The sequence below is a fragment of the Trachurus japonicus genome, chromosome 13 (genome assembly GCF_045865225.1).
Source record: "Trachurus japonicus isolate A0001 chromosome 13, Traja_1.0".
Taxonomy (NCBI): Eukaryota; Metazoa; Chordata; class Actinopteri; order Carangiformes; family Carangidae; genus Trachurus; species Trachurus japonicus.
Genome location: NC_140919.1, coordinates 11,504,895 through 11,532,886, shown reverse-complemented (window position 1 = coordinate 11,532,886; position 27,992 = coordinate 11,504,895). Strand labels below are relative to the sequence as shown.

At 42.9% G+C, this 27,992-nt stretch overlaps 1 protein-coding gene across 4 annotated transcripts in view; it reads right to left on the bottom strand.

The window, feature by feature from the left end:
• The window catches only part of myo18ab (myosin XVIIIA b), a 157,522-nt gene extending 131,010 nt beyond the window's left edge, over positions 1–26,512 (bottom strand). For all 4 annotated transcript variants that reach the window (XM_085794828.1, XM_085794829.1, XM_085794830.1 and 1 more), the window contains exon 1: positions 25,339–26,512. In XM_085794828.1, the coding sequence (XP_085650954.1) occupies positions 25,339–26,391 (1,053 nt within the window). In that variant the 5' untranslated portion in view covers positions 26,392–26,512. The remainder of the gene's footprint in view (positions 1–25,338) is intronic.
• Positions 26,513–27,992: the final 1,480 nt, after the last annotated feature.

Here is a 27,992-nt window from a genome sequence, read left to right as displayed (position 1 = left end):
TAATATCAATACGCCTCCACGGTTACTGTTGCTAGGTTGGACAAACAATGGTCACGGTTTCCAATGTTTTAAATTGCTTGTAAGGAAATTTTGAATTAACTTATCTATCAGAAAAATGGTGTCCGTGATAGAAGACAGACGTGGCTAAAGAGCGATTGAACAGACATTACTTTTCCGAAAAGTGGTGAAAAATCATTGTTTTGGTCACTCACTACTAGCTAGTAGCTAACGGCGCTAGCTAACGATGCTAGCTAATGTTAGCAACTAGCTAACGCTTAATATCCGCCAATCTCCCGTTTCTCCTCGTAAAACTTCACAGAGTTCAAAAGACATTAGCAACGGTAACGTTACGTTTGCTAGATAACTTTTAAGGTTAAAGTAGTATAGAAGTAGGCTATGTGTTCATTGATAAAAAGTAGTTTTTGCCGAAAAAAATTGCTGTCTACCTATCTCGTTTCATAGGGTTTCACCCATGGATGTATAATATTAATAGATCCATGGTTTCATCCCAGGGTTGTCCAACCTTAGAACGCTGCGCAACATGTGACATGGGGAGAAGCGCTCTGATTGGTAGAACAGCAGACCAATCAGAAGGCCAACAAAGAGTCCCTTAACTGTTTTCACTGTATTTTCTCACTTATAAACTGCTATTCAATGAAGACCCAGGTCTCTTATAGCGGTCTGGAGGCTTGTTCAGCTACATGAACATCCAGAGACGAACCAGAGACAGAGGCTTGACTTGAATGGGAGTAAACTGTGAACTGATGCTGCTACCTATACCAACATACTATGTGGAAACTGGGGGGTGATCCAACTCCGACAGCGCAGAGAGGTGAACAGGTGCCGAGCAGCTTCAAGAGCCAGATGAAGACGAGCTCGCTGCTGCATACGGTCGCAAATATGAAAAGATTAACGGAGCAACTGGAAACAAAACAGAAAATAAGGAGAATTCATATTAAAATATGAGCAAATATACTTATACAATATAGGACTTTCTCTTACAGACGCCTGCCTGGTACCCTGGGCAGGTGAGGTAAATAAAGGCCCCCGTCACTATTATAAATTATATTTTACAAGGAAAAAGATTTACATCATAAACAAACTGTGACACAGACACAGTTCAGTTTCCTTCTGTCTTCAGACTTCGTCCTGAACTGAACTGAACTGAACTCATCTTTCACTCTGCACTGGAGACTCTCAGGTGAAACTGATACAGGTCGTCTCATGTGTCGGTGTTTAGAGGAATGAACTCTAAACATGAACTGGACGGTTCCTCTTCTATCTATCTATGAATGAACCAGGTTTTATTAACATATGAACATGAAGACAAGGTTTTCAAATGAACATTAAAACCTGTGTCTCTCCAAACTGAAAACCACCAGAATTTGTTCTATTATCTAATCATGATGATAGTTTTTTCTGCTCGTGTTGCGTGTTCTTTAATCTGCACTTTTCACTCTCTGCTCTGACAGTTTGGTCTTTTCCTGACCTTAATATCCACTTTGTGTGATATTTTGGTAACAAACATAAAGCTGCACAGGTGTCGACAGGTGAGAGGTGCGTTCAAGTCAGTCAGTGAAAAGCAGCTTGTTGAGAGTTGGTGTTTCAGAACCTGATGATCTGTTTGTGGTTGTAATAAATCAATCTGCTGCTGCTGACTGTTGTGCTTTCTCTCCTTTGAACGCTGAACCCAGAAGACGGCGGTCCACCGATATTTAATGGGACATTTGCTTGTCCTAGAGCAGAGACTCACAGGCACAGACAGAAATATAATGCATGATGGAAACTATAAATTATACGCAAAACTGAAAATATTTCTGTTAACATGTGCATATGAATCAATATTGAGTTTTGTTGCATCCCTAATTATAATCTATATTATATGGATTACTGCCAATTCTGTTGTATATACTTTTGTACATTTTATTTTATTTGCTATTGCTATTTTATTATGTATAGTTTGTTCTTTATATTCTTATTCTTTATATTCTTATACTATTATGTTGTTACGTCACTGTGTGTCTGTGTAATGCTGCTACTGCACTGTAATTTCCCAGCTTGGGATCAATAAAGTCTATCTATCTATCTATCTATATGGGAAAGGGGAGAAAATCGATACAGCATTGTATGGCAATATTTTGCATGACAAAATTATACAGATGTTAACAACTCACATAAACTGCTATATATATCGCTGCATATTGTATATTGTATGTAGACACGAGTCTGGTGATCATATCATATGGTGATTCCCACCTCTGATGTATAAACACATCCAACAGCAGACGCCTGTTTGCACTTTGTGCTGCTGAACCGACTGGAACCAAAATAGCAGGAGACGCCCAACGACTGTTCAACCACAAAGATATCAGGGCGGTGTGTGTGTGCATGTGTACGTGTGTGTGTATGTGTACGTGTGTGTGTGTGTGTGTGTGTGTGTGTGTGTGTGTGTGTGTGTGTGTGTGTGTGTGTGTGTGTGTGTGTGTTTTGTTTTTTTCTTTTGCAAGGAAAGGAATGGATTATTAAGAATGTAATGTGTCGTATCAGCAGAAAAATGTCAAACATCTTCATGGAGGAGGTCAAACGTTTTTATTTATCAACAGAACTTCAGCTCTGATCTGAAACAGATAAAGGCTGCAGGTTGAGTTGGATCAGACTTAAAGGTCCAGTCTGTAAAATCGCTCGCTCACGTTCACGCTCACCCGTCCCTTCTGCAAAGTGACGGTGGCCTCCGAGGACAAAACAACTTGTTTACCAGGACCGGGACGACTGGGAGTAGGGGTTAAAAACAGAGCCAAACTGGCAAAAATTATAAAAATGGCCATTAAAATCATAGGGAGGGAGCAGAAACAGCTGGGATGTATTTATGACATAGGATTTTGGCTGATCCCAGTCACCCCCTGGCCAATGAATTTCAAAAACTCCCCTCAGGAAGGCGCTATAGAGCTGCCAAAACAACAAAAATATAAATATAATAGTCATTCATACCGAATGCAGTTACAGTAATTAATTCATGAACGCATTCCAGGACATTTTAGAGCTATGTGCAAAAGCTTTTTACTCTTTCTTTGTGTAGTGAAAGACATGTTATTTATTTAATGTGTGTTATCGTGTGATTTTATGTGGTTTTATGCGGTGAAGCCAAAGACAAATTTCCGCATTGTGGACAATAAAGGAAATATTTCAGGAGCATGGAGCGATGAGGTGAAGATCTAAACCATTTATACCATATCTCTGCTGTTTCCTCCTCTCTCTTCTCCGTGAAACTCTCTGACTGGCTGGATTTTCCCTTCAGGCTGCCGTACAAACATGGCGGTGCAAGATGGCGACACTCTCTAAAGCAAGACCCTTTTTAGGCTATATGTAGATATAAAAGAAGAATTATAAGGCTACGAAAACCAAACAGATTTTATTTTATAGCGATTTTACACTTATACTAATATATTTATAGGTAGTATATTCAGATTTTAACAATAAACATTGTTAATTTTTTACACACTGGACCTTTAAACTGGATCTGTGCTGATTTTAACACATGAATCACAACAGAGCAGAAACTCACAGGACGAGTCGACTGCCGGTCTGACAGCGTAAAATTATTAAATAATGAGTGTGTGTGTGTGTGTGTGTGCGTGTCATGTCTGAGCGAGCTCCTTCATGTCTCAGTGGCGGTGCAGGCTGACAGATGTAGGTCGAACCGGGTGCGCAGCGTCTTTGTCTCTACACATGTGGTGTTCACAGAAAGATAAGACACACACACACACATTTACAATCTACACACACACACAGACACACGCATGCAGACCTACAATCTACAGAACATGTAGAGACTCAGCGAGCACACGTCAGCTCTAAATCCATTACTGTTCACGCTCTAAACAACATACCACTGGAAACACACACACACACACACACACACACACACACACACACAGGGTCAGAGATTGCAGCAGAAAGCAGCTTAACAGCCAGACTTGTCGGGACATCGCTGGAAGTCATCGAGATAAAAGCTTTTTGAAACAACTCGCCACCATTATCATCATCATCATCACCATCATCGTCACGGAGGAAACGAAGCAGCAGCTCGGACTCAGACTCGGGTCAAACTGTCAGTGACTCTTTAAAGCAGGAGCTTCTCCATCTGAGACACATGATCCAGATGTTGGACATGTTCACTACACAACAACAACAACAACACTCACATCTGTCTGAGCATGTCTCTGAGTGGTGGGCGGGGCGGCATCCAACTCTGGTTAACTCGCTCATTAATGAATTTAAAGGTTGGGTCTGGAGTTTTGTGCCCAAAAATAAACAAACACTAGACTTATACAAATGAAATCCGTCTTCATCATCACCTATGGGCTTCTATGCTGCCTTCATGTGCTATGGTAATTATGGTAAATACCAAAAGACGACTTGAAAAGTGCACATGAACACCCTCTCATGTGGTATTTTCCACTGGGCAACTCGTAGAATTTTTTGATGCCCCAGCTGCCGAGATGAGAATAACCTTTGACCTTTTCAACATGGCGGCGAGCAACGCAAGATTCGTTAATGGTAAGCAAGGCAAGCCTTTAGTAAACAGTTAGCAGCTATTTACTTTATGTATGCCTGCATGTACAGTAAAAAAAACGCTTTTAAAAAGCTAGCCAAATAGCCAGTGCTAAATATCCATGAATATTAATATTTACCGTTTGAGTTTTGATAATTCATCTTCTTGCTGTAACAGATGAACTAGGCAATCCAAGATTGTTTTACCCCATACATGTAGATGTCACACGTGTAAATCTATGATTTTACCCAAGTAACAAGTCTGAATCTGTGTGTCCACCATCTTTATTTTCTCTGCACAACAACAAAAGCACATGAACACAACGCACTGGTAAATACCAGGTCACAAGTGGAAAATACCATCTGTACCAGAACACATGAAGGCAGCAAGTCCTGTGTGGTGGAGGCTGTGTCTGCAGCCCCCCCTCCCCCTGCCTGTATTTTGGTCTTTTGCTCTGTTTTGTTGTGCACAAGGACGTTTCTGGGTGGAGCGACAGAGTCGCAAGAGAGTATAGATATCTATGGCGAGAGAGTCAGTGTAGGTGAAGCTACGTGCAGCTGAGTAGGAGGCTCAGGGCCGCTAGCCGCACTAGCTGCCTCTGATGCTAACGAGTGCTAACACGTCTCTCTCTCTCAGCAGCAGCAGTCAGGACAACAAAGTAAAATCAATACAGTCTGAGTGAAGCGCTGGAGCCGCTGACCGATTCCCGACCGTCACCGACACTGGTAACAAGTACAGGGGCAGTTCAGTAGTGAGCTAGCTCGATGCTAACTTCGGCTAGCGGTAGCGGTTAGCATCCGCCGCTAACACCGTCTTCCCAGCTCACCACAACGGCATAACAACTAACACTGGAGGCTCCCGGTGTTGGTGACGGTCGGCTATCGGCCCACGGCTCCAGCGCTTCTTTCAGTATTTCCTTTCCTTTGCGGTCTTGACAACCGCTGCTGTCAGGGGCAGGAGGCTACACAGCTTAGCCCGAGAGGAGGGGCTGAGTTTCAATGTTTTGTTTACAAACTGCAACGACCAAAACTCCAGACCCTACCTTTAAATCTCATCAACAAAAATACATGTTAAACCAGTGGTGCATCTATTTTATGCTGTATTTTATTTTGTTGGGTTTTTATACCATCATCTTTTTGGTTTTAAACAGCATGAGTCACAGGATTTTACTTTTCAGTGGTTGCTTTAATGTATCTTAAATCATTTTTATGTGCACAGGCATCTTGTCAAGATAGAGTGCTGTATAAATAAAGGTTATTTTTTATAGGACAGCTTTTAACGTACAGGCCTGTGACAGCGGATACAACTCATTGATAAAAACAAAAACCACCCTGTGGAGCCATGTGTGTCCATATTGATTGTATTGGTGATGAGGGACAATGTGTGTCAGTGAACACAGCGAGCTTCATAATGGACTCACACAGAGCGCGACGCTCCAACACAGACTCACTGTTTTCAGCTTCAGTGGGTCAGGATCATTGTTAATAAGCGTCAGGCTTTGTCCAAACTCTTTACAAATATCTTTTTAAAGAGGAACTCAGCTCCATGTGTCCCTCAGCTCCCAGCTTCAGAGTCCTAGTGCTGGTTAAATCAATGACTTGTAACTTGTAACTAACGTAACGCGCCCCGTAACCCGTAATCTCTTGTATATGACACAGAAGACTACAGGGATATACACATGGTAACATGGTAGATGATAAATAACGTTATCCACCGCTCCATGGATTGATTTCTCACCGGCTTTGTTGTTGAAAACAAATGCACATGGAGGAGAGGAGGGTTAGAGACACAGAGGAGAAGACACCAGACTTAGAGAGTTCCTCTTTAAAGGAGACATATTCTACCCCTTTTTCCACAAATTAAAGTAGTTCCCAGGTGTCTGTGACATGCTTTGGTCAAAATACCCCAAGTATCAAACATCACAGCTCTTTTCATCCTCTCAAAACTGTTCAGAACGGCTGGTTTCAGTGCCTGTCCCTTTAAATGCAAATGAGCCACTGCTTGCCCCGCCCCTTCCCCAGGCCCCAGGTAGGGGTGGGGTTATGCAAATTCGAAACCTAGTTACATCACTGGAAGAAAACTGAGGGAACAGCTCATAAAACCACATGGATTTCAACCTAGGGAGCCTGAAAATTAATTAAATGCTTGTCAATTCTTGCATTTTTGGGGCCAGAAGGCAAGACAAACACCCAAATATATGTTAAAGAGCCTTTAAAAAGTGATATTTCCATAATATGTCCCCTTTAAATAAAAAGAATCTCCTTTAATCGAATCAACAACAACCTGGGCAATTATAAAAACCATATGACGCCGGTGTTAAGTTTTAGATTGGAGGATAGATGACAACAGTGCGAACAGTTACAGGCTAATGGCTACACAAAGACACAGCAAAGTAAACTAATTAAAACCTGCTCAACACAAAGTCCAGCTCAGACTCAGGTTATTGATTCTAAATAGAGACCAGGACCGAAAAAAAGTTCAAAAGTGCAAAACATCCAGTGAGGAATCTGAGGATTGTCGTCTGGTGCCGCAACACACAAATAATCATTATTACAATCTTTACAATCTGTATGTTACCGCCCTGAGGCCACAGAAAGCCTCCACAGGGAAACACACAAACTGTCCACAGATCAGCGTTTCTCCACAGACACATGAAACATCTGGGAGGAGGAGACACTGGGTCGGTCCTTTCATGTCTATATATAAATATAAATGCATCACTTTTGTCTTTGTTGAAATAAGAAACCTGATATTTTCTCAGGTTCATTTCTTAACTTATCTTGTTTTTCAAAAAATAAAACGTCTGATGTCAAAGCGGTCAATCACGCTGGTAAATCAACATCTGGATGTGCCACAGCTGTCAGGTCAAAGACATAAAACACATTTATATGTTTCTGTTCAGTCTGTGTGACCTGCTCTACTGGACTCACCGAGGCCGGTGTTTCTGCATTTTGACACGTAATGACATTATCACTCAGCCTCTACAATGACAGCTGACAGCTCTGCACACACACACACACACACACACACACATAAACACACCCACAAACACACACCCACATGCAGCAGCAGCAGTGAAACAAAGAGGCCGGTGCACAGTCCACTCTGTGCTGCTGACAGACGCCCGGGGGCTGAGGTCAGCTGAGGAGGAAACACACACAACCGTCCGCTGCCCTGTTTGCTCAAATGGAAACTGATCATCAGAACAGACATGTGCTGCACAGCCACAACCACACACACACACACACACACACACACACAGCATGTCCAGTGTATTAGCATGTTAGAGAAGAATCCACACGAAGCGTTTTGACTTAATGAGCCACATTCTTCAGCCTCCCACAGACAAACAGAGAAGCTGCTGCTGCTGCTGCTGCTGCTGCTAATCGGAGGCATCAGCTCGTTTGCTGTGTTGACTTACAGATACAGTTTACTTTTCTGGGCTGTTGACTCCGGGGCAAAGATATCACCACACTGGGACTTTTTAAGACACTTTTTAAACACTGTCTGCAGCCGTTAAGGATCTTCAGTCGGTTCCCAGATCAGAGGCTGCAGTTTAAGATGCACCTAAACTGTACGATTTTCATTAAATCGTTCCTTAAACGCAACTTTTTCTTTTCCTCAGCACCCGAGGCTTTAACTGGGTTGTGCACATAGTACTGGTGGTGAAACACTTTTAAATCACAGCACTAAGTTTTCACCTCAACAACGAATGATACGACTTTTCAAAGAGCTTTTTTATGTTTTTGTGATGCAGGATAAAAAGTCAAATTGACAGGGTTAAGAGAGAGAGTTGCGCATCAGCAGCCAAGTGGATCATCACAGAGTCATAGACCATGTAGGCCAAACTGCTCCATGGAGGATCTTTGCTCACACAGCATCTTCTGCAGTCTATAAAAGATTTAATGTTATTTCAAAAATCCTAATTCATTTATATTTGGATCATTACCAGGGTCAAGACTAGTTCATTTCCATGATGTCAACAGTTGATTTTGTATTTAACATTTTACCATCAAACAGAATAAAATTGTACAAAATTAGGGCAAAAAATTAAGTGTTTTTTATTTTGTTTTTTATCATATTATATGTTTTTTATTCCACTTTCACTTCATTTGTTTTGACATATTCCAAGTTAATTCAACTTAAATACACACATCATCTGCACTGTATATTATATTTTTGGGGGCGGGTATTCCTGTCAATTTTAACTTTTTATCATATGACATCACAGAAAGAGTAGATCATCAGGTTAAATATCAATAAACTCATTTATTTGAACAATAATCCTCATTTTTCTATTGTGTTTTTCATTTGTTTCTATTAGGGCTGACCGATTAATCTTATGATATCAACTTGCACTATAAACACATTGCAAAAAGTTGCCTGAAATGTGATGAATAAGTCACAGCGCCACTACAGGTCTGGTGTATGTATTACAGCGGTTTGAGTCTTTTTTTTTTTTTTAGAAAGACACAGGAACTGTGTGGTAAACCGTCATCGCTAAATTGAACAGCGTCATTTCAGAGCAGCTCTTGACTTTCAGCCTCCGAGTTGCTGCTGCAGTACCAGATGAGATTTAAATCTACTGATAGTCAATACAATGTAATACAGGCCATGGACAGGAATGTTATTTGTGGGCGTTGGATGTGACCGGAGTGAGAATCCACTCCCCTGTCACCGTCTCTTACTCATACAGCACCAGACCAACACGTCCCAACAAACTGGGCACAGTCACATCATAATAATAAGAGTCAACAAACACACCACAACACCCTTATCTCAGACCTGATTAAAACCGGGATAAGAGTCATACTCTGGTTCAGTTATGAGAATGACGAACTTGTCACCGGCCGGCGGCCGCGCCCTGATGAGTGTTCACGCTCCTTCACGTTTCTGCAATTTCCTCCTTAATTCAGGCTCAAGATGTAAACAGTAACACACAAAAAAAAAACATCCTTCCTATAGCCGAGCAGGGAGGAGTGTGACTGGAAGTTCCTGTTCCCCCCCGTTGGCTTTGGAAGTGCAGCGGTCACAATGAAATGGTTGGACGTGTTCTGGACACAGGAAATGACAGAACCAGGCGACACAGAGACGGTGGAGATGAGAAGTCCAGATAATATACATGCTGGCTGCAGAGGGAGCTGAAAGGACTGAGTCAAAGACTTAAGTCCCAAAGGAATCTGATAAACATGAATAATCCTATATCTATAAGGCATCAGTCTGACTCTGCTCTGTATGAATGAGTGAAAATATGTCTGTTTATAGAACACAGCATGGGATGGATGTTGTTATTATGCACAAAGTGAATCAGTTTTCTTTTGTTCTGACTCAAAATTGCATTTTTAAACCTGGACCCATTAACACACTGTGTAAAAGTTGACCTGGCTTCATGTCTTTTTCTTATTCGTTATCATCTTTGTCTTTTTCATTTATTGTTGGATCTGCTGGTGCATTGGTATTCCTCCTGTTCTTGGACATGTCAATACTTTGAGATGATTGTGTTAATGTCTTATCTACGACAGAGTATTAGGGCCACATTGACAAATAAAAAAATCACAAACTTCGAGAATAAAGTCGAAAATTTACGACTTTATTCTCGTAATGTTATGACTTTTTTTCTTGTAGGAAATGTACGACTTTATTCTCGTAAATTTACGACTTTATTCTCGAAGTCTGTGTTTTGTTTTGTTTTTCTCAATATGGCCCTGATACACTTTTTTTTTTTTTTTTTTTAAGTTGTAGACTATTGATGAGTCTTTTAGATAGATGGATATTGTCGTCCTCACAATTTTCAGTTTTGTTTTGTTTCATTTTAGGGAGCCTCTTTATTTTTTTTTAAATGCTCTGTCCCTGTTAAATAAATAAATTCTGCAGTTCCTCTCCTGACCACTAGAGTGAGTCTCCATAGACTCCCATGTTGAAATGTCCTTTAACTTTACAGCAGCAATAAACATGTTTACAGCCTGGTGCAGAAACAGATGTTTGATTTGTGCAGTAGCTGAACTCACTCATTCAAATGTCATTAAGGCTTAAAGTTTAGCATAGTGGAGGGCGCGGCTGCTTTGAGTGACAGGCAGGTGAGCGGAGAGTTCACCGATGTCAGGTTCAAGACGCAAGATGGGGACGACGGCGGAGAGAAAAAGCGCTGCGTCCATCTTTACTGACAGTGTCCTCTACCCCCGACTCCGTATCTGACCTCAGGTTTAATTCACAGTCTCTCTCTCTCTCTCTCCTCGAATCACTCTGTAAACACGGCCGGACAGAATAGACAGATAGAGAGTCTGTTCCCATGGAAACAGCCAGGTGCTTCTGTTGAGGCCGGCTGCTGCTCTGAGCTGCTGTGTCATTGTGTGGAGGGAAAAAGAGAGAGAGCAGAAAGCTGACGGGGCAGTTTCCAGTCGGCACATAGAGGCCAAACAAGCTGCAGCGGCATCTGACCGAGACAGAAACAGAGACACCGTCACTCTGCTGCTGCTGCTGCTGCTGCTGCGCCACCGGCCTGAAAGGTGGAGCAGGAAGTGAGTGGGTTTATGGGAAATGTGGTCTTGATTTTAAAGGGTAAGAGAGAGGACGACTGGCCTCAAACGTGTCCCTTTGATGTCTTTGATGTCTCCTAGAACATACCTGACAATGCACAACAATATGGTAAAGCTGCAATTTGGATATTCCACATGTATGCATTGCAATTTGCAATTGCTTTATGAATATGTGTGCAGCCCTATTTTCATCTATGACAACAAGAGACCAAGGATTATCATGGTAATATTTCCTAAATGAGTAGAAAACATAAAGACTGGTACTATACCCACATGTGCATCATTGGCATCACTATTAATCACTTACAAATCCTCAATAAAGACACATTTAATATAGGCATTATTAGACATTTTTCTCATTTTGCAACAGTCATAAAACAAAACAATCTGACTCTGCAGGTTCCTGATGAGACGAACATCTTTAACACGCTTCACACACTCTCATGAGGCGTAACACCAGATAGATCCTTTAAATTGCCTTTACCGCCCCTCTAAACTGCCTCATTACCCCACTCAGAGGCAGCAGAGGCTCAGTTTACCCCCCCCACACCCCACTTCATTTAACCCCCAGCAGTGAAAAACCCTAAAGAGGATTAAGAGCCTATCGGTGCAGGGTTAACCTGCGTGTTTGGGTAAATCAGGAGCATCAGGCCAACGTAATCCTCTGACAGCCGAGTCCGCCGGACTGACGGGTGACTAACCACCGCCACATTATGTCTCCGCAATCATAAAGATTAGCAGATGATGAGTCATCGGCTTATCTATCTGGTCGACCACGAGCTGCACAGAGGAAGAGGAGAAGTTGAAGGTAGCAGCTCAGATTCACTCCCACAGCGCAGAGCCAGAGGGCGTTCGCTTTCTAGACAAACACCTGCACATGTCGACGTTAGCGTTCAGCTCCGAGCATCAAACACCAAACATCACCTCCAAGAGCCCAGATATAAATATATCTATCAACTCAACACGCTCTACTTTATAAGCTCTACTTTTATCATGAAGTTAAAGGAACATTCAGACAAAATAAAGAACTTCTGGAGGGAAACGATCGTGTGGCAACCGCCATTCCAACATCCCACCAGTCCGACATGTAGGCCTCTAATTGTCTAAATGGCAACACTTCATTTTCTATCAAATGTCCCATCATCCGACAGTTCTTGCCTCCTATGGTCGGAATGACAGTATTTTTTTTTCTTTTTTTAAACATCCTGCCTTTCCGACAATTCCTGTAATAGCGTATTTTTTTTCCACAAAAGATTTTGCACTGGTTGGGTTTAGGCAATGATGAAAGGAGTTGGTTAAGTTGAGTAAAAAGACCAGGTAGAGGCTAGACAGGCCAGATAGATAGAGAGAGTCCAGAAGTAGAGTGTCCAGAGAAATACGAGGAGTCACCTGTTGAGTAACGTATTTCCTTATATTGAAAGCCTTGTCGGAATGGTGGTATGTCTATGGTGGGATGTCGGAATGACAGCATGTAACCGAAACGATCACGGTCATTTAGTGTCTAGTCATGTTTCCATCCAATATACGTATATTGCAAATTTTTATACGTACGGCAAAAGGAAATGCTTTATTTGAAGGTATTTCCATCCACTACACTTATGCACTTACTCTCGAGTCAGCTGCAAAACTGCAGAAGAATAAACAAACGGGAAAGCCGGTAGCCAAAGACAGAAGATAAATAGGAGAGTTTTGAAGAAATAACATTCCAGATATGTGGTCTGTGTTCGGAGCAATTCAGAGACGTCGTAGAAGGCTAACGGTTGCTATATAAACCGCCACCCAGACGTCATTATTTGATCGCATAACTTTGTTCGCCTTTCCGTTTCCGTGGTGCTAACGCTCATTTATCTGTATCGATACTAGGGCTGGGGAAACTGGGTTTTACATGGCAATATTGTATATCGATATATGGATGCCAAGTATGGATCTGAACTGACTAAGAAGTTTAACAGATGTCAACAAAGTTTTCATTTGCAGAAAGTTGATTTGCAGTTGGAAAAAGTGAATAAATCGCAATATATGGCAGCATATTGCAATATTTTTAATCGCCATGTTGAGACACAGGTATCGTGATAAAATTGTATCACAGTGCATCTGGTGATTCCCACCGTTAAATCGATACGGAAAATTTTGCACTTCCTCCTTGCGCAAAAAAACATTTTGGTATTTCCACTCAAGTTTTTTGAAGCACAATTCAAATGGAATTGGAAACGCGACTTCAGGCTGCAGCTATAAACTGGACAATCTAGAGGATCTGACAGTGTAGGAACAAATCAGAAGCTTTAGAGTAAATTTGGAAACCATTAAATGGTTGAACACAAAGTGGAGCTATAGGAGGAGAAACCAGGATAAGATTATTATCAGTAAACCACAGGAGAGGAGGGAGGCCCGTCATGTTCATATAGAGACACTGTTGAAGTGTATGACCGACTCTGTCTATGTTGTTTCAGGTCAGGGAGAGAGAATTTATTTTTGTTCTATATTATGTAATATATTGCATAATAATGCTAATGGCTGTATAATGAAAACTCAATAAAGACGTTTTGGAAGAAAAAAAAAAACCCGGCACTGCATGTTTCAATTACATGTCATTTTTGTGATTAACCTTTTAGTCTTCAGCGAGTGCATTCTTTCAGTCTGCTATTTTTGGCACAGTGTGAGTGAGTGTGTGTGTGTCTGTGTGTGTGTGTGAGTGTGTGCAGAGACAGCACTGTCTTGATGTGTGATATTTTTAGAGCTCGACTTTGCGGTTCAGCCACCGTTCTGTCTGCCATTAATCACATCCTAACCTGGCTCATTGTTTCTGCATAGATGTGATTTAAACAACTAAGACGTGTGCGCGTATATGTGACATGTGTGTTTCTGTGTGTGTGTGTGTCAGTCATCACATTTTTCTACAACTCGTCCTATAGCATTCCTGCGTCCTGCCTCCCCGTCCCGACCCGGCTGCTCTATCTGAACTCTCGCACACTGAGGAGCGACAGGAAACACTTGAGGAATGAAGCGAGCCTTTCAGCCTTTCAGCGCCTGCTCGCCTTGAGCCGCGGCACGCCATCGAAACAAAACCGGAGGGCCGCTCATTTACAACGCAAACACGCCGAAAACCAAAACACGCTCATCAACGCGGCGGTAGTATTCTGCTGTAAACCTGATAATTTGACACTTGAAGGAAGGAGCCAAGTAGCCTCTGCCTGAATAATAAAGTTCGGAGTTTGGCGGTATGCGGTTACAGAAAATAATGGCGGCTCGCTTCAGCCCCCCGATTGCCCGTGGGATGAGAATCAAAACAAGGAATCCAGATGTCATATTTGAATATTTCAGCGAAACCACAATCACTATATAAGGGATTATTGAGCAACAACAATAGAGCTTCAGCTTCAGCAGCAGCAGCAGATGAAAACATTTCATCCTCTTCAGTCAAGTGTTTCCATTTCCAAACAGTCCGGTCACAGAGACTTAGTGGAGCTGAGCAGGAATTCTTCTGCACTGATTGTAAAGACGGGCGTGTGTGATTACGCTCATTAGCTCCTTCACACACACACACATTCACATGCATTCATGTGTAGTTTGACTCATGCAAACCAGTCAAGCCTCGGGTATGTAACCTCTCTGCTAATGCACAGGATTACACTGCACATTTAAGATGCAGCCCCTGGGAATCAGAACTGAAACAACTGTTTGTCTCAGAAATCGCTGCCTTCTTCTGTCCAGTAATTTGATTTTAATGACTTAAATCAGATTTACTGCTGCTTTTTGGGCCTGTTTTTCAGGTGCACGTGATTCAGTCTGTCTCCAAAAAGGCATTTCCCCCCCGTGCTTATCCAATCAAAACCTCAAAAGAAGAAAAAAAACTCATTATATCAAGTTGTATTCCTCCAGCAACAACAAGATAATCATGTAATGTCCCATAGTCTGAAGGAGCAAGTGAAAGAATCTGGCCTTAAAGGTTTACTGGCGGTAAACAGGGCAATATAAGAGGTGCAACTTTGCTGTTCACGTTGACCTGCAGGCTCATTATACAGTACATTATATAACTAATTCACAGTGTGACAGTAAACACAGTTTATTCTGGAACTGAAAGGAGCATCTGTCTCACATCCTGTGACCAGGAGGTGAAGACACAGATTAAGAAGGAAATGCTCTCACACTTGTTGCTGCATTAAGCCAACATAACATCTGTGATGCACACTGTGTCTGCCGCTGCGACGCGTCACATGATCCGTCAGAGAGGTTGATAAATCACAGACAAGACAATTTCATTAGCCGACACTCGACAGAAAGTCTGAGTGGTGGACATTTAGGAAAGAGGCTTACAAACGCTGGAGGACAGTCAGCTATTCCTGGATCTAATGATCTACAGAAGAAAAAAAACCTCTGCAGGCTGAATATTTGTTATTCTGCTCTTCAGTATCTGACACTTCTAATAAACCATCAATCTTCACTCGGCAAATCACCATGACAAAGTGACAATGTGTTAATAAATAAACCCCAAATCTCTCAGATGTATTTAGCCTTCTATTTCTGTACTTGGTTAAATACGCTTTGAGTCTTCTTTGTTAAAAGGATAGTAAAACATTTTGGCAAATTGGCCCATTGCCATAATCGCTACAGTCATAGCAGTAGGTTCATTACCTTTAATTGTCGGTGCAAGCTATTTTTAGAACGGCGGATCAGAGTCGCAAGCTGCTCAGAGCTACGCTACGGAGGCTCATGGGATTTCTTGGTTTCCCTCATCAAACTCATCAAATACACAATCCAACGCTCTCGTGGACAAGTTGTGACTTGTATATTCACCACGCTATGAGATAATAACACAACGTTATGAGACAGAGTTGTTTTCGAGGGAAACCAAGAAATCCCATGAGCCTCCGTAGCGTAGCTCTGAGCAGCTCACGGCTCTGCTCCGCTGTTCTAAAAACACCTTGCACCGACAATTAAAGGTAACAAACCTACAGCTAAGACTATAGGGATTTTGGCAATGGGCCAATTTGCCAAAATGTTGAACTATCCCTTTAAGTCTCTATGAGTTTTGGACAAGACATGCAGAGTTGGTCAGTTTGTCTCATTGTTCTTAATAGTCATATTTGGATTGGGAAGCGTCAAGGACGATAAAGGACAGTCCAAACTTGTCCCAAAGCTACTCCCAGCGTTGTCTTGGCTCCATGTATCGGCTCATTAACGGGCTGTAAAATGAGCCGTCACCTGGGTCTCAGGTTACATCACTTCTTCTTCAAGGACTCTTTCAATTCATCTGCATTCAGGCCAGTCCTCCTGTTGCGGAGAAGCCCCCCCCCCTCCAGTCCATGATGTTGTCATCGACATGGTTCACCATAGGGAAGGTATTATCCAGGTAATATTTCCTCATGCTCTCACAGTCATTTAAAAGCTGTTTGACAAATTCCAAGTGGGCTGTCAAACACATTTTAACTCAAGGTGGCTTCACTTTCGCCACTCTACCATGAAGGCCCGACTGATGAATTGGTGTCGACACGGTCGTCCAGCAGGTTCTTCGGTCTTCGGAGGGAGTTATGACTGTTGTTCCCGGTCTAGGCCGACTCCCTGACCAAGGCTCTGCTTTGCCTGGTTGCTCAGTTTGACCTTAAGAAATGGATTTAATCCCTTTTCCACAGAGGTCTTCAGAGAGTTTACTGAACTTGAAGTTCATGTTGATGTCATCTGATGTCACAGTGTGAGTTGTTGGACCATTTGCCAGAGGTGGGGCGAATCATACAAATCATAAGTACACGCCGAGGATACTTAAAGAAAACAGGAAGCACCCGACCACAATCTGGAGCAACGGCAAAAAGTCAGAGAGCTTTTGAATATGAGAGATTTCAGATATTGAGCCTAGATTAATGTGCCGTAATGGAGATTTTATCCATTCAAAACTGAAGCCACAGCGTTAGGAACCAAGAGCTTGGCATGCAGTCAAGTTTTAGAAAACAATCCTCTTCATCAAACACATTCAAAGACCATCAAGTTCTCTCTCCCCCCCTGCATCGGCCCTCAGCCTCAGAACCTCATTCCTCTTCCTCCATAAGAAAATCCCAGGGGGAGAGGGTCAGGAAGTGGTCTATTTGTTCCAAAGCAGATTCCACAAATACCAGAGTGAGACCTAAAGGGAGAGGCCTGCTTCCCGCTGGTTCCAGTCAGCCTGTTAAGACAAGTGAAGATGGCTTCTGACTATTTTAACCTCCACTCTCTCTCTGTCTCTCTCACGCTCTGGCCTCCACTCTCCTTCCAGGCCTCTTCAATCTGGATTCCTGCCGCAAGTTTCAGATAGTTTGGGGGCTAAAGTCTACAACTCAGCAGCAGATTTACAAGCCAACACGTTTGCTTAACCGTTTCCACACTGTACACGGTCCTGGCTAACAGACTCGTTATGAGTGTGCGGTTGCTGGTAGAATATCCACAAAGGAGGACGCCAGCTTCCAGAGCCAGAGCGGTAATTCAGACAGAAGCTTGTGTATAGATTCCAGCCTTTTTGGAGATTTGGATTTGAGAGGAAATCTGAGGAGAAAGGGTAACAACATGCAACGAAGCGGCTCGTCCAATTCAGATTCAGGATTGAGGATGTTACTGAGTCTTAGATCAACAATGAACTAAGTACACTGACTTGTCTTGTTGTCTTGTCCAGATCTCCATCATCATCTCTAAAAGTATTGGATGTTAATAAACATCCAATTTGTGTTGGTTTGTAATTATGAGTCCGAACAAGTAAAAATCACACATGGAGTTCCTCAAGGCCTCGTTCTTGGGCCTCTACTATTCAACATTTACATGTTCAACCTTGCTCAGATTATGCAATATAACAATCTCAACCTCCAATCATCTAATGATTAGGAAGATGCCACACAACTGTTCATAATGGTGTCGCCACATGACTAAATTCACCAAGTACGTGCATTGACAACAAATTGTTTTAGGCCGCAACACAGAAAGATTAAAGGGACAACGAGGAGTTTGTATTTGGTTATAAAAAAAGTCTCAGATTAATGTGGATGAATCTACATTACCCACTTGTTAATGGGTCCATTTTCAATTAATATATCGTTTTGTCTTTATCGTTATTTTGATATTATTATTTAGTGGTTGACTCGCCCAGCATTTCCTACTTTGGGTTTCCCGGACGCTGCCCGGCGGGTCATGGGAATAACGCCACCGAATCGCCGTTACAATGGTATCTGATCTGATGTAGTGTGAAAACGCTTTCCAAAACTTCTCGTAGTCCCTTTAAAAGTCAGCTCAAATTGAATCCATGACACTAAAACATTTACAAAATCAGTCTATTACAATCTTAAATGCACCGACTACCCTACTAGAGAAAAAAAAACATATTCAGGTGTTCACTTCAGTCACATTACACTGGTGACTAAAATCACTGCTCTGGCTTCCCATGTGTCCAAAGACAGATTGTAAAACCCTACTACTTAATGGTCTTGCACCCAACAAGTTATGACTTATTCAAACTTTTAATTCATAAAAGCAATTCAATGGCAAGAATCTTCTATCTATATTTCTATATGTAAAGCACTTGTAATTGCCTGGTGTTTGAATGGTGCTTTGTAAATCAACTTTCCTCACCCTACATCTACACCTTAACCTTAATTATCACAGCTGAAAGCCTAGAGAGACACAAGAAACACGTGTTTTCTTCAAAGTGGCCATATACTGTATGTTTATCAGCTACTGCTTATCCTATCTAGAGAGTACCTGGCCTTGCTTGTCTTATGTGTGAGCCAGTGATTGTCCTAAGTGTTGGTTCGGAGTGAACCTGGCTCTTCCTCTCTTCAGACCTCTCAGTGCCTGTTTTTAGAACATCCTGCCCACGCTGGTCACAGCTAGAAGAATGGGCGCATCCTGTCCGTCCGCTTCCAAATCTTGATTAAATCTTAATGTGTCCGTGTTTGTGTGGAAGACTTCTGGCTCCGGCTTCAGATGGACTGACACAAACGCTGAGTGATTTCAGCTGTTTAATCCCGACTGCTGCAGTTTTACTGGGAACAGCCACAATGCCGCTTTGTCAAATCCAATCCCCTCTTTTAGAGGATTATTCCAGGTTATTACAGCCTGGATATTATTTACATAATTTTCTATCCGTTATGATAACACTGTACTCTCAAAGGTGACTGCTGGAATCTGCATTTAAAGCTTGATGTATGATTATTTCAAATATATTTCTGACATTTGATCGACCGAACTAATCAGTAATCAAGACAATAGTCATTTACCAGCTACGATTTGTTTACTCCTGGATCCCTCTCATTCTTCATACCTGATCATTTTGGCAGTGCTCGGCTGGGTTCCCCCCTTAAGGTGGGATTCAAGAAGACATATTTGTGGTTTTAAGAACTAAAAATGAGCTCAATGTGGTTTTAAGATGACTAAGACTCAGTTATTGAATACAAGATTATAAAATACCAGTTTCTTGCTCTCTCTGATAGCCTTTTCATCAGTGATATCTTAAACAAACAAAAGCTTTTTGAACCAGGATTATCTGGAACCTCAGATACAAACTTGGCTTGGGATCAGTGAATAGTGAAGGGCTGATTTAACAAGAAAACATAACTCATTAAAAGGTATTTGAGAAATTAGAGAATGGCAGGTTTTACTTATATTTAACATTTATGTTCCATTCTTATTCATCACTGTTCCAGAGTTGCATCAGAATCATAATAAAACGTAGACAGTCTTGGAGCTGGGAGTTATGTGACGGGGCAGATGCAGTGTCCTGTTAAAAACCCTTTGTCAGGACTGATGGACGACCTCTCTGCGGGCTCGCCTTTATTGAAACCAGTGGTCAAGCTGGTGGAGTTCGTTTAAGTGCACAAAGAGACACAGACAGGCCTGCTGTTTAACACACACACGCACAAATCAACTGCAGAGATAAAGTCTGATGCCAAAGTTTGGGAAAACCTGTGTGTGCAGTGTTTCCTTAATATTGCAGCAGATACATTTTGCAGCAGTGATGTGCTGCAGTAAAAATCGACACCTTGACACCTGACCGAGGCAAAAGAGAGAGGGACAGAGGGAGGGGAGATAAAGAACGAGAAGCAAGGAAAATGCAGATTTAGGTGTAGGAGTAAAAATGTCGCCTTATAAAGTGAGACACCACGTCGCACTGATATCAGATGAAAAGTTCAGCTAATTCACTGCTGCTGGGCTTTAGTTACAATTCGGACGTCATCTGCTGGATCAGACAAGAAAATATGTAAAAATGTGGGACTGTCATGCAAATCAAGAACAGGAGCAGTCTTACCCTATACTATTGATTTTCTGAAAACCTATCTATGGAGTAAAATTTGGATACAAGATTGTATGCAACATAAGATGGTTGCAGTAATATTAAAATCCTTATTAATGGTGAAAATACAAACATTTACGTGTCTCTTTAGTTGCTTGCGGTTAGAGCTACAACTTTTTCGTCAAAATGATCAATTTTTTAAGGGGTGCAGAATAAAAGTATACATTTTACAGAATTTTCTTTTATAGTATATAAATAATTGTTTCATAAATTTTGACGGGTCCAAAATATATAAATATTTACATCTGGTTACGTTGGCAACGTCGCCATGAAATGATCTCTAGGTGAGTTAGTGTGAAATGATTCAGATGTGTTTCCAGTCCGCCGTCAACACCGGAGCTGCTACTCGTTAACTACGGTTAGCGTTAGCTTAGCTTTAGCTACTAGCCGTAGTACCTGGCAACCAGTACAATTGAAGGTTGGAGCAAGAGCGGGCGAGTCACTTACTGGATGGGAGGAATTAAACTTGTAGCTAACACCTATAAATAACTGATATCAAGTTTGATTGATTTTCTTTCATGACTAATTAAAGCAGAAGTAAGCGATCCGGTCGTTTTGGCTAACTTCTTGTCAGCCGATGGAGTTAGCAGCCCCCACCCTCATCATGGATCTATTGGTCCTCGTCCCTACGTCACCACATTCACGCGCATCCCTTGGCTGCACACACAGCCCTTCATGCCGTTCTCTCTCCTCATTGGATAAAGGTTGTAGGATATAAGGAAGTATACAAGAAGTTTTCTCCTCAGCTCAGAGCAGAGCAGAGGGACTGAGAGACCCGTATTTCGGTCCAAACACTCTATGTAAGTGATTGCTGTCGGAAGATATAACTATTTAACACTTATATTAACACAAATATTCCGCTTACTTCTGCTTTAATATCCAGTTCAATCACCAGTGTGTAACCTGGTGGGCCGGTTGTTTCTGACCATGTGCGTGTCAGTCAGGGTGTGCATATGCCCGTCCCCGACTCTCCTGACTTCCCTGACTGTAAACCACAGAAAACATCCTAGAGGAAACACTGATGTGTGTGTGTTTGTGTGTGTGTCTGACCCAACACTGCCTATACACTCAAACAAAGCTCACCCTAGTAGTGTGTGTACTTCCTGTTTGCTCCATGGAAATCGCCCCCTAACAACTGGTCACATGACACCGAGCAGAGCGTGGTGGGATGTTTTTCCACCGGCTCCACCATCAGTCAGTCAGTCAGTCAGTCAGTCAGTCAGTCGCTGCCTCTGTCCCACGTTAGAGGAAAAGGACAACATGGGCTGCACAGAGTCACTCCCTGCCGACCAGAGCAGATGAATTCAATTGTGGTGAGAAGGGTAGGAGGAGGAGGAGGAGGAGGAGGGGGGGGATTAGAGCTCCTTTCAGGCTGACTGTGTCACAAGGACCCTTGAACCGAGGCCAATGGAGGCAAACAAAGAAAGCCTCTCTGGCGCTGCCAAACAGGCCATGATCAAGACATTGAGCCTACTGGAGGACACTGTGCTACTGCTAATGCAGCGGATCTTCACACCCCCACTGCACATTCAATCACTTTGAGACCATCTGAAAAGGTATCAATACTTTGATAATCGATCGCAAAGATCCACAGTGAGAAAAGATGATGATGAAGCAGAAAATCCTCAATCGATTCTGACGTATCGACTCGTAAACCAGAGATAGGTTTGCACACGAGATTTCACATTAAAAGCCTTAAAGGACAGCGTTAAGGGCACACCTACTGAGACATTTGGGGAAAGCCTTTAATGTGAAACATCTGTGCAGGAAACGCTGACTTTTGTCGACGGTAGCTTAGTCAGAGTGCAGACGGGGAAACAACTGGAAACTGGAGTGAAAAGCAGAAAGAGAGAGCAGCAGAGTGGTGAACTCTGTTTGTTGTAGATGTAGATGATTAACGACAACCTGGCCCAGACCAGACCAGCTGCTCCACTTGTCTGTCAGATGGATGTTAGGTGTTCAATAAAGTTAAGACAGATTCCACATGGTGTGGGGCTGGATGCAACTCATTCATTTTCACTGATTATGAAATATTCATTAATCCTTCCATCCATTTTATCCACTCATCCTTTGTAGGGTCACAGTGTCTGGAGCTCATCCCCACGAGTACCGGTCGACTGACGACCTTCACATAGAGTCAAACACAAAGTCTAAACCACAAAGTCTGCACAGACATATGTAGACCTGTGTATCTGTAGAACTGACTATCAATGAAGAGAAATCGTCTTCATTATGATGAAATCAATGCATAGAAATACATCAGTGCATCTTTCTTAACGCGACAACAAACACTGGAAACAGACATTAATCGGGGATGAATGGTGTTTGAAAGAGACGGGGCCTTTTCAGCCGCACAGAAAAGTATGTGTGGGTGAATCAAAGCAGCGCGCCATTGTTGTTGATCACTGCAACAAAAAAAGAGAAACTACAGAACAATAGGAAACCGGACAGTGGAGCCAGAACAGGCTCCAGAAAAAGCCAACTCTTCAAACCAATGAAAAGGCACGAATAAAATAAAATTAGCAAGGAAACCTTGATCAGACGTCAACATGGACACGTCCCAGTTCCTTCAATAATTCATTATTTAATTAATCGTCAACTATTTTGATAATCGAATAATCGGTTTGAGTAGTTTTTGAAGCAAAAAAGTCAAAATTCTCTGATTTCAGCTTCTTAAATGTGAATATTTCTGGTTTCTTTGTTCCTTTATGACAATAAACTGAATCTCTCTTTGGTTTGTGGACATTTTTCAATATTTTTTAACATTTTATTGACCAAACAACTAATCGATGAATCGTTTATATAATCAACAGATTAATCAATAATGAAAATAATCATTAGTTGCAGCCTATTATCCTCCGGCCGCCTCACTGAACCTGGAAATCCTGTCATCTAGATGTAAAATTCCTGTTCGGAGGAGCCACACCCCCTTTATAAAAAAAATATCTACAGTGATTCAACATCTGATACTGATATTTTTAATTATTGTTCTGTGTATCTAGTAATTATGTAATAAATCACACTTGGTTTTACCACCAAGTTTTAGATTTGATTTGTTTTTCAGACTCACCATCAAATTGAAAATGGCGGATCACTGTGTCTTCAGTTACTAAGAAGACAATAATCAACTGAGATTATTGATAAGATTATCAAGTATTATCAAACTTTTTAGTGAATTAACCCTTTGTAAGCGTTAAAATAAATTCTATTTACAACCTGGTTAATTCAATGATGACGTCACAAAGCCAATACTGATCAATGTTGACATAAATTATGAATGAAGAAGACGAAGAAATCTCATTCCTGTTGCATGTGTGCTCCTGTTTGAGCACCAACAGTTACACACTGTGATTGCACTAATCTGCACAGATGTGTTGTTTCACAAACACATTATGTTTTTTGTTTTTTTTTCTAAACGGGGGAATCAGGGTGAACAACACCAGCTCTGTGCTGCTGGTGGAAAACCGTGTACTCCCTTCTTTTCTTTTCTTTTTTTACTATGGTTGTTGAGGCCAAGAGGCAGCTGATCCAGCTGTGCTGCTGTCATGAGAACCAGATGTCACCGTTGACGACGGTTCTCAGCAAAAGGAACAAATCTCGTTTCTCTAGAAATGCGGCGCCGCGTCCTCCTCGACTCGTCCCGCTTCCTCACCGAGGTCTTCGGTCAGTGGGAGGGGCCGGGATGTAAATAAAAACACACAGCAGAGGGAAACCTGGAGGCAATTACAGGCAGGGAACTGGGACGAACCCACAGAGTGCCATTAAATCTGTGCCCACCATCGGCTTCCTCGGCTGCACAGTTTATTTGTGCTGTTAAAGGATTTATGCAAAAAATTTACAGTAATGTCAACAAATGTGTTATCGCCCGTCTTGGCGTTTAAAACCAGACTCAAGCATGTTTCTTTCCAGTAAGATGCAGGCAACAGGATGCCACGGTTTTAAAGGGATGTTGCAACATTTTGGCAAATTCACCCATTGCCATAATACCGATAGTCATAGCAGTAGGTTCTTTACCTTTAATTGTCGGTGCAAGCTGTTTTTCGATCAGCAGGGCAGAGACGTGAGCTGCTCAGCTAACACTACCGAGGCTAATGGGATTTCCAGCTTTCAGACTCATCAAATACACAATCCAACAACTCCAAAACGCTCCGGTGGACAAGTTGTGACCTGCACATTCACCACGCTATGAGATAATAACACAACGTTACCACACAGAGTTGTTTTAGAGGGAAATTCAGCCAGAACTACATTCCAGACATGGCTGCTGGGCGGAGGGATTTCAAAAGCGCAAGTAGTTCCATGATGTACTACAATGTTCACCATTTGTTTTGTCTTTGTCTAAATGTAATTTAATTTGTTTGTGGACCATGGGACTACAGATGGAAATTAGCTCTCTAGCTAAATCTGGCATATTTACCGGTACATCAAATAGGCCTAATTGTTTTTGTATGTTCATGGATACGTGGAGTCCCATTTCAAATAAACTAATAAATGAAATAAATGAAAGTATTTGCTTCATGTGTATACGTTCTGTTATTATCTCATAGTGTGGTGAATGTGCAGGTCACAACTTGTCCACCAGAGTGTTTTGGAGTTGTTGGATTGTGTATTTGATGAGTTTGATGAGGGAAACCAAGAAATTCCATGAGCCTCCATAGCGTAGCTCTGAGCAGCTCACGGCTCTGCTTCGCCGATCGAAAAACAGCTTGCACCGACAATTAAAGGCAAAGACTCTACTCCTAAAACTACAGGGATTATGGCAATGGGCCAATTTGCCAAAATGTTGAGATATCCTTAAATGGCATCCAGGGAGTATCGCCTCCCACATCGTGATGATAAGACACCTGAAGACGACGCCTCAGAAACAGCTTGATCATACATCAGGTTCGTCCGCCTGTCACAACGAGCGAGAGAATAGAAAGAATAGAAAGTGGCGAGCTGCTTACATGTCGGGCCTCGCGGCGCAGCCCCTCCGTGTTCCTCAGCCAGCAGCGGCTCAGCTCGCTCAGCTCCAGGATCGGCTGCACCTTCAGCCTCACCGTGTCTCCCGACTGACGGATCATCTCCACGATCTCGTCCCGGTTCTTGTTCTCCACGTTGCGCCCGTTGATCTCCACCAGCCGGTCGCCGGGCACCAGCCCCAGCGCCAGGTCCTTGGTGCCGGCGCCGGGCTCGGCGAAGTGGACCACGCGCCGGTACACGCCCCCGTCCACGCTGCGGTCCAGCATGGTGGTGCGACGCAGGGAAAACCCAAAGTCGCCGGTGTTGCGGCGCTGCAGCTCCAGCTCGCGCGTCTCGGGCGCGCTCGGTGCGACCACGGCCGGGAGCTGCAGCTGCGCCGGGAACGTCTTGTCCACTATTTCCGGGATGCAGACCTTTTTGGCGGCCGGCGCTTCGGGCGGCTGCTGCTGCTGCGGCGGCTGCTGCTGCTTGAGGCTGTGTTTGCGGATCATGCCCAGGACTTTGTTCTCCACGTGCGGCGACGGGGCGGCGGAGTTCTGGCCCGATGGCGTGGAGCTCTCCGACGGACTCTCCTCTTTGCTCCTCTGGGAGAAGGAGAAGCGTTTCATCATCTGCCCCACCTGCGAGGAGTTCTGCTTGGCGAGGCTGCCGAAGTGGGCCACGCGCTCGTGGACCGAGCTGCGGTGTCCGTCCTGTCCTCCGCCGCCGCCGCCGCCCTCGCCCTTCAGGTCGTCGGTGGAGCTGGCGGCGCTGAGCTGGTCGTCCAGCACCATGCTGCTGCGGTTGCTCAGGCCGTCCGACTCGATGTCGGTGAGGGTGAGCTCGTGGCTGCTGGCCACCTTGATGGGGATGGGGTTGGAGATCTCCAGCTTGTTCTTGGACTCGCGCTTCGCCTCGCGCTTCAGGTTGAAGAAGCCGCGGCGCATGCTCATCTCCTCCAGGCTGCGCAGCTCGGCCGCCGACATCCTCTCCTTTTTATCCTTCTTCTCCTTCCTGCTGCCCTCCCTCTCCTTGTCCTTTTTCATCAGGTTGAACATGGTGAAAACTCAAGGCTGCGTCGCCGTCCAACCTGGCTCTGGTTTCCCTACGGAGGTGGAGCTGGTCCGGTTCACTGGTCAGGGGGTCGGGGGGGGGGTTCGCTGTGACCGACAGGGACAAATCCCCTGAGGGAAGAGACAGAGGACAAACAGTGTCAGATTCAACTAATACTAAATGTGAAACTGGACAAAAAATATATAAAAACCTTTTACTGTGACAAATAATATGTATATTCAACATATCATAATTACATCACATAGCATACATCAAATCCCAGACATCTACTCTCATATTCCTGCTGCTGAAAAACAAACAACTGTCTCCTACTTTAATGACACCACAATTAATCCACTCAGCTATAAAAATCATTCAGCTGCATCGACTGAGCTGTTAAAGAGCCATATTCTACATGTCTGCTGTGTTTTATATGAAGAACATCTAAAAACCACCTCAATGTAGTTTTAGTTCAGTGTAGTAACAGAAGACCGGGGGCTCTGAGTCTCTCTTCTGATTGGCTGACTGTTTTCTGAGTGATCCAATAAAATTGAGCAGATTTCAGAATAAAACACTCAGAGAAACCAAATCCTGCAAAGTTGTTGTTGGATGGATGGTGGGTCCAGGTGGTGAGGGGGCGGGGCTTGGGGTGACTGTTTTGTTGTGACATCATAAAGTGACAGGAAGTCCTGACGGCTGGTTTTAAGACTCAGTTTCTGAATACAGGCTGTGTGCATTTCTCTGTGGACTGAGGCTTTGATACTTTCACAGTATTAATATAGAACCTAGAGCTGCTTTATAATCACACTACACATGGACATCTACCTTTATACTGTATGGAGCTTTAACACAAACATCTACCTTTATACTGTATGGAGCTTTAATACAAACGTCTAAATTTATACTGTATGGAGCTTTAATACAAACATCTACCTTTATACTGTATGGAGCTTTAATACAAACATCTACCTTTATACTGTATGGAGCTTTAACACAAACATCTACCTTTATACCGTATGGAGCTTTAAATGAGACTTCTTACTTACTTGTCTTTTAGAGTAAACTGGATTGAATAGACTGAAGAGCAGGAGGTTCATAATCCAAAAGCAGCAATAGTGTTTCCTTAACTTTTCATTATGTTTATCATTTTACAGTAGGTAAGGAGTTTGTAACCTAGTTTGATAAGAGCAGGATGAGCCAACACCTTTTGTACAGTAGCTACATCATCAACACAGCTATAAAAAAAAGCTCTTGTAATATTTATTCAGGATGTGAGATGTATAGAATAGACTATGCCATGTGCTGTTCATTGTAAATCAACTGGAGCTGAAGAGGAACAGAGAGAAAACTGTGGTAAGAGCAGTTGTTAGGAATGGAAATAACATTTGTGATAAGATTTTACTCTGTCACGTCCGTCTATCTGTTTCACTCCTGTTTCACTCCTAAAATCCTGCAAAGTAGTTGGATGGATGGTGAGACCAGGTGGTGAGGGGGCAGGGCTTGGGGTGACTGTTTTGTTGTGACATCACAAAGTGACAGGAAGTCCTGACGGCTGGTTTTAAGGCTCAGTTTCTGAATACAGGCTGTGTGCATTTCTCTGTGGACT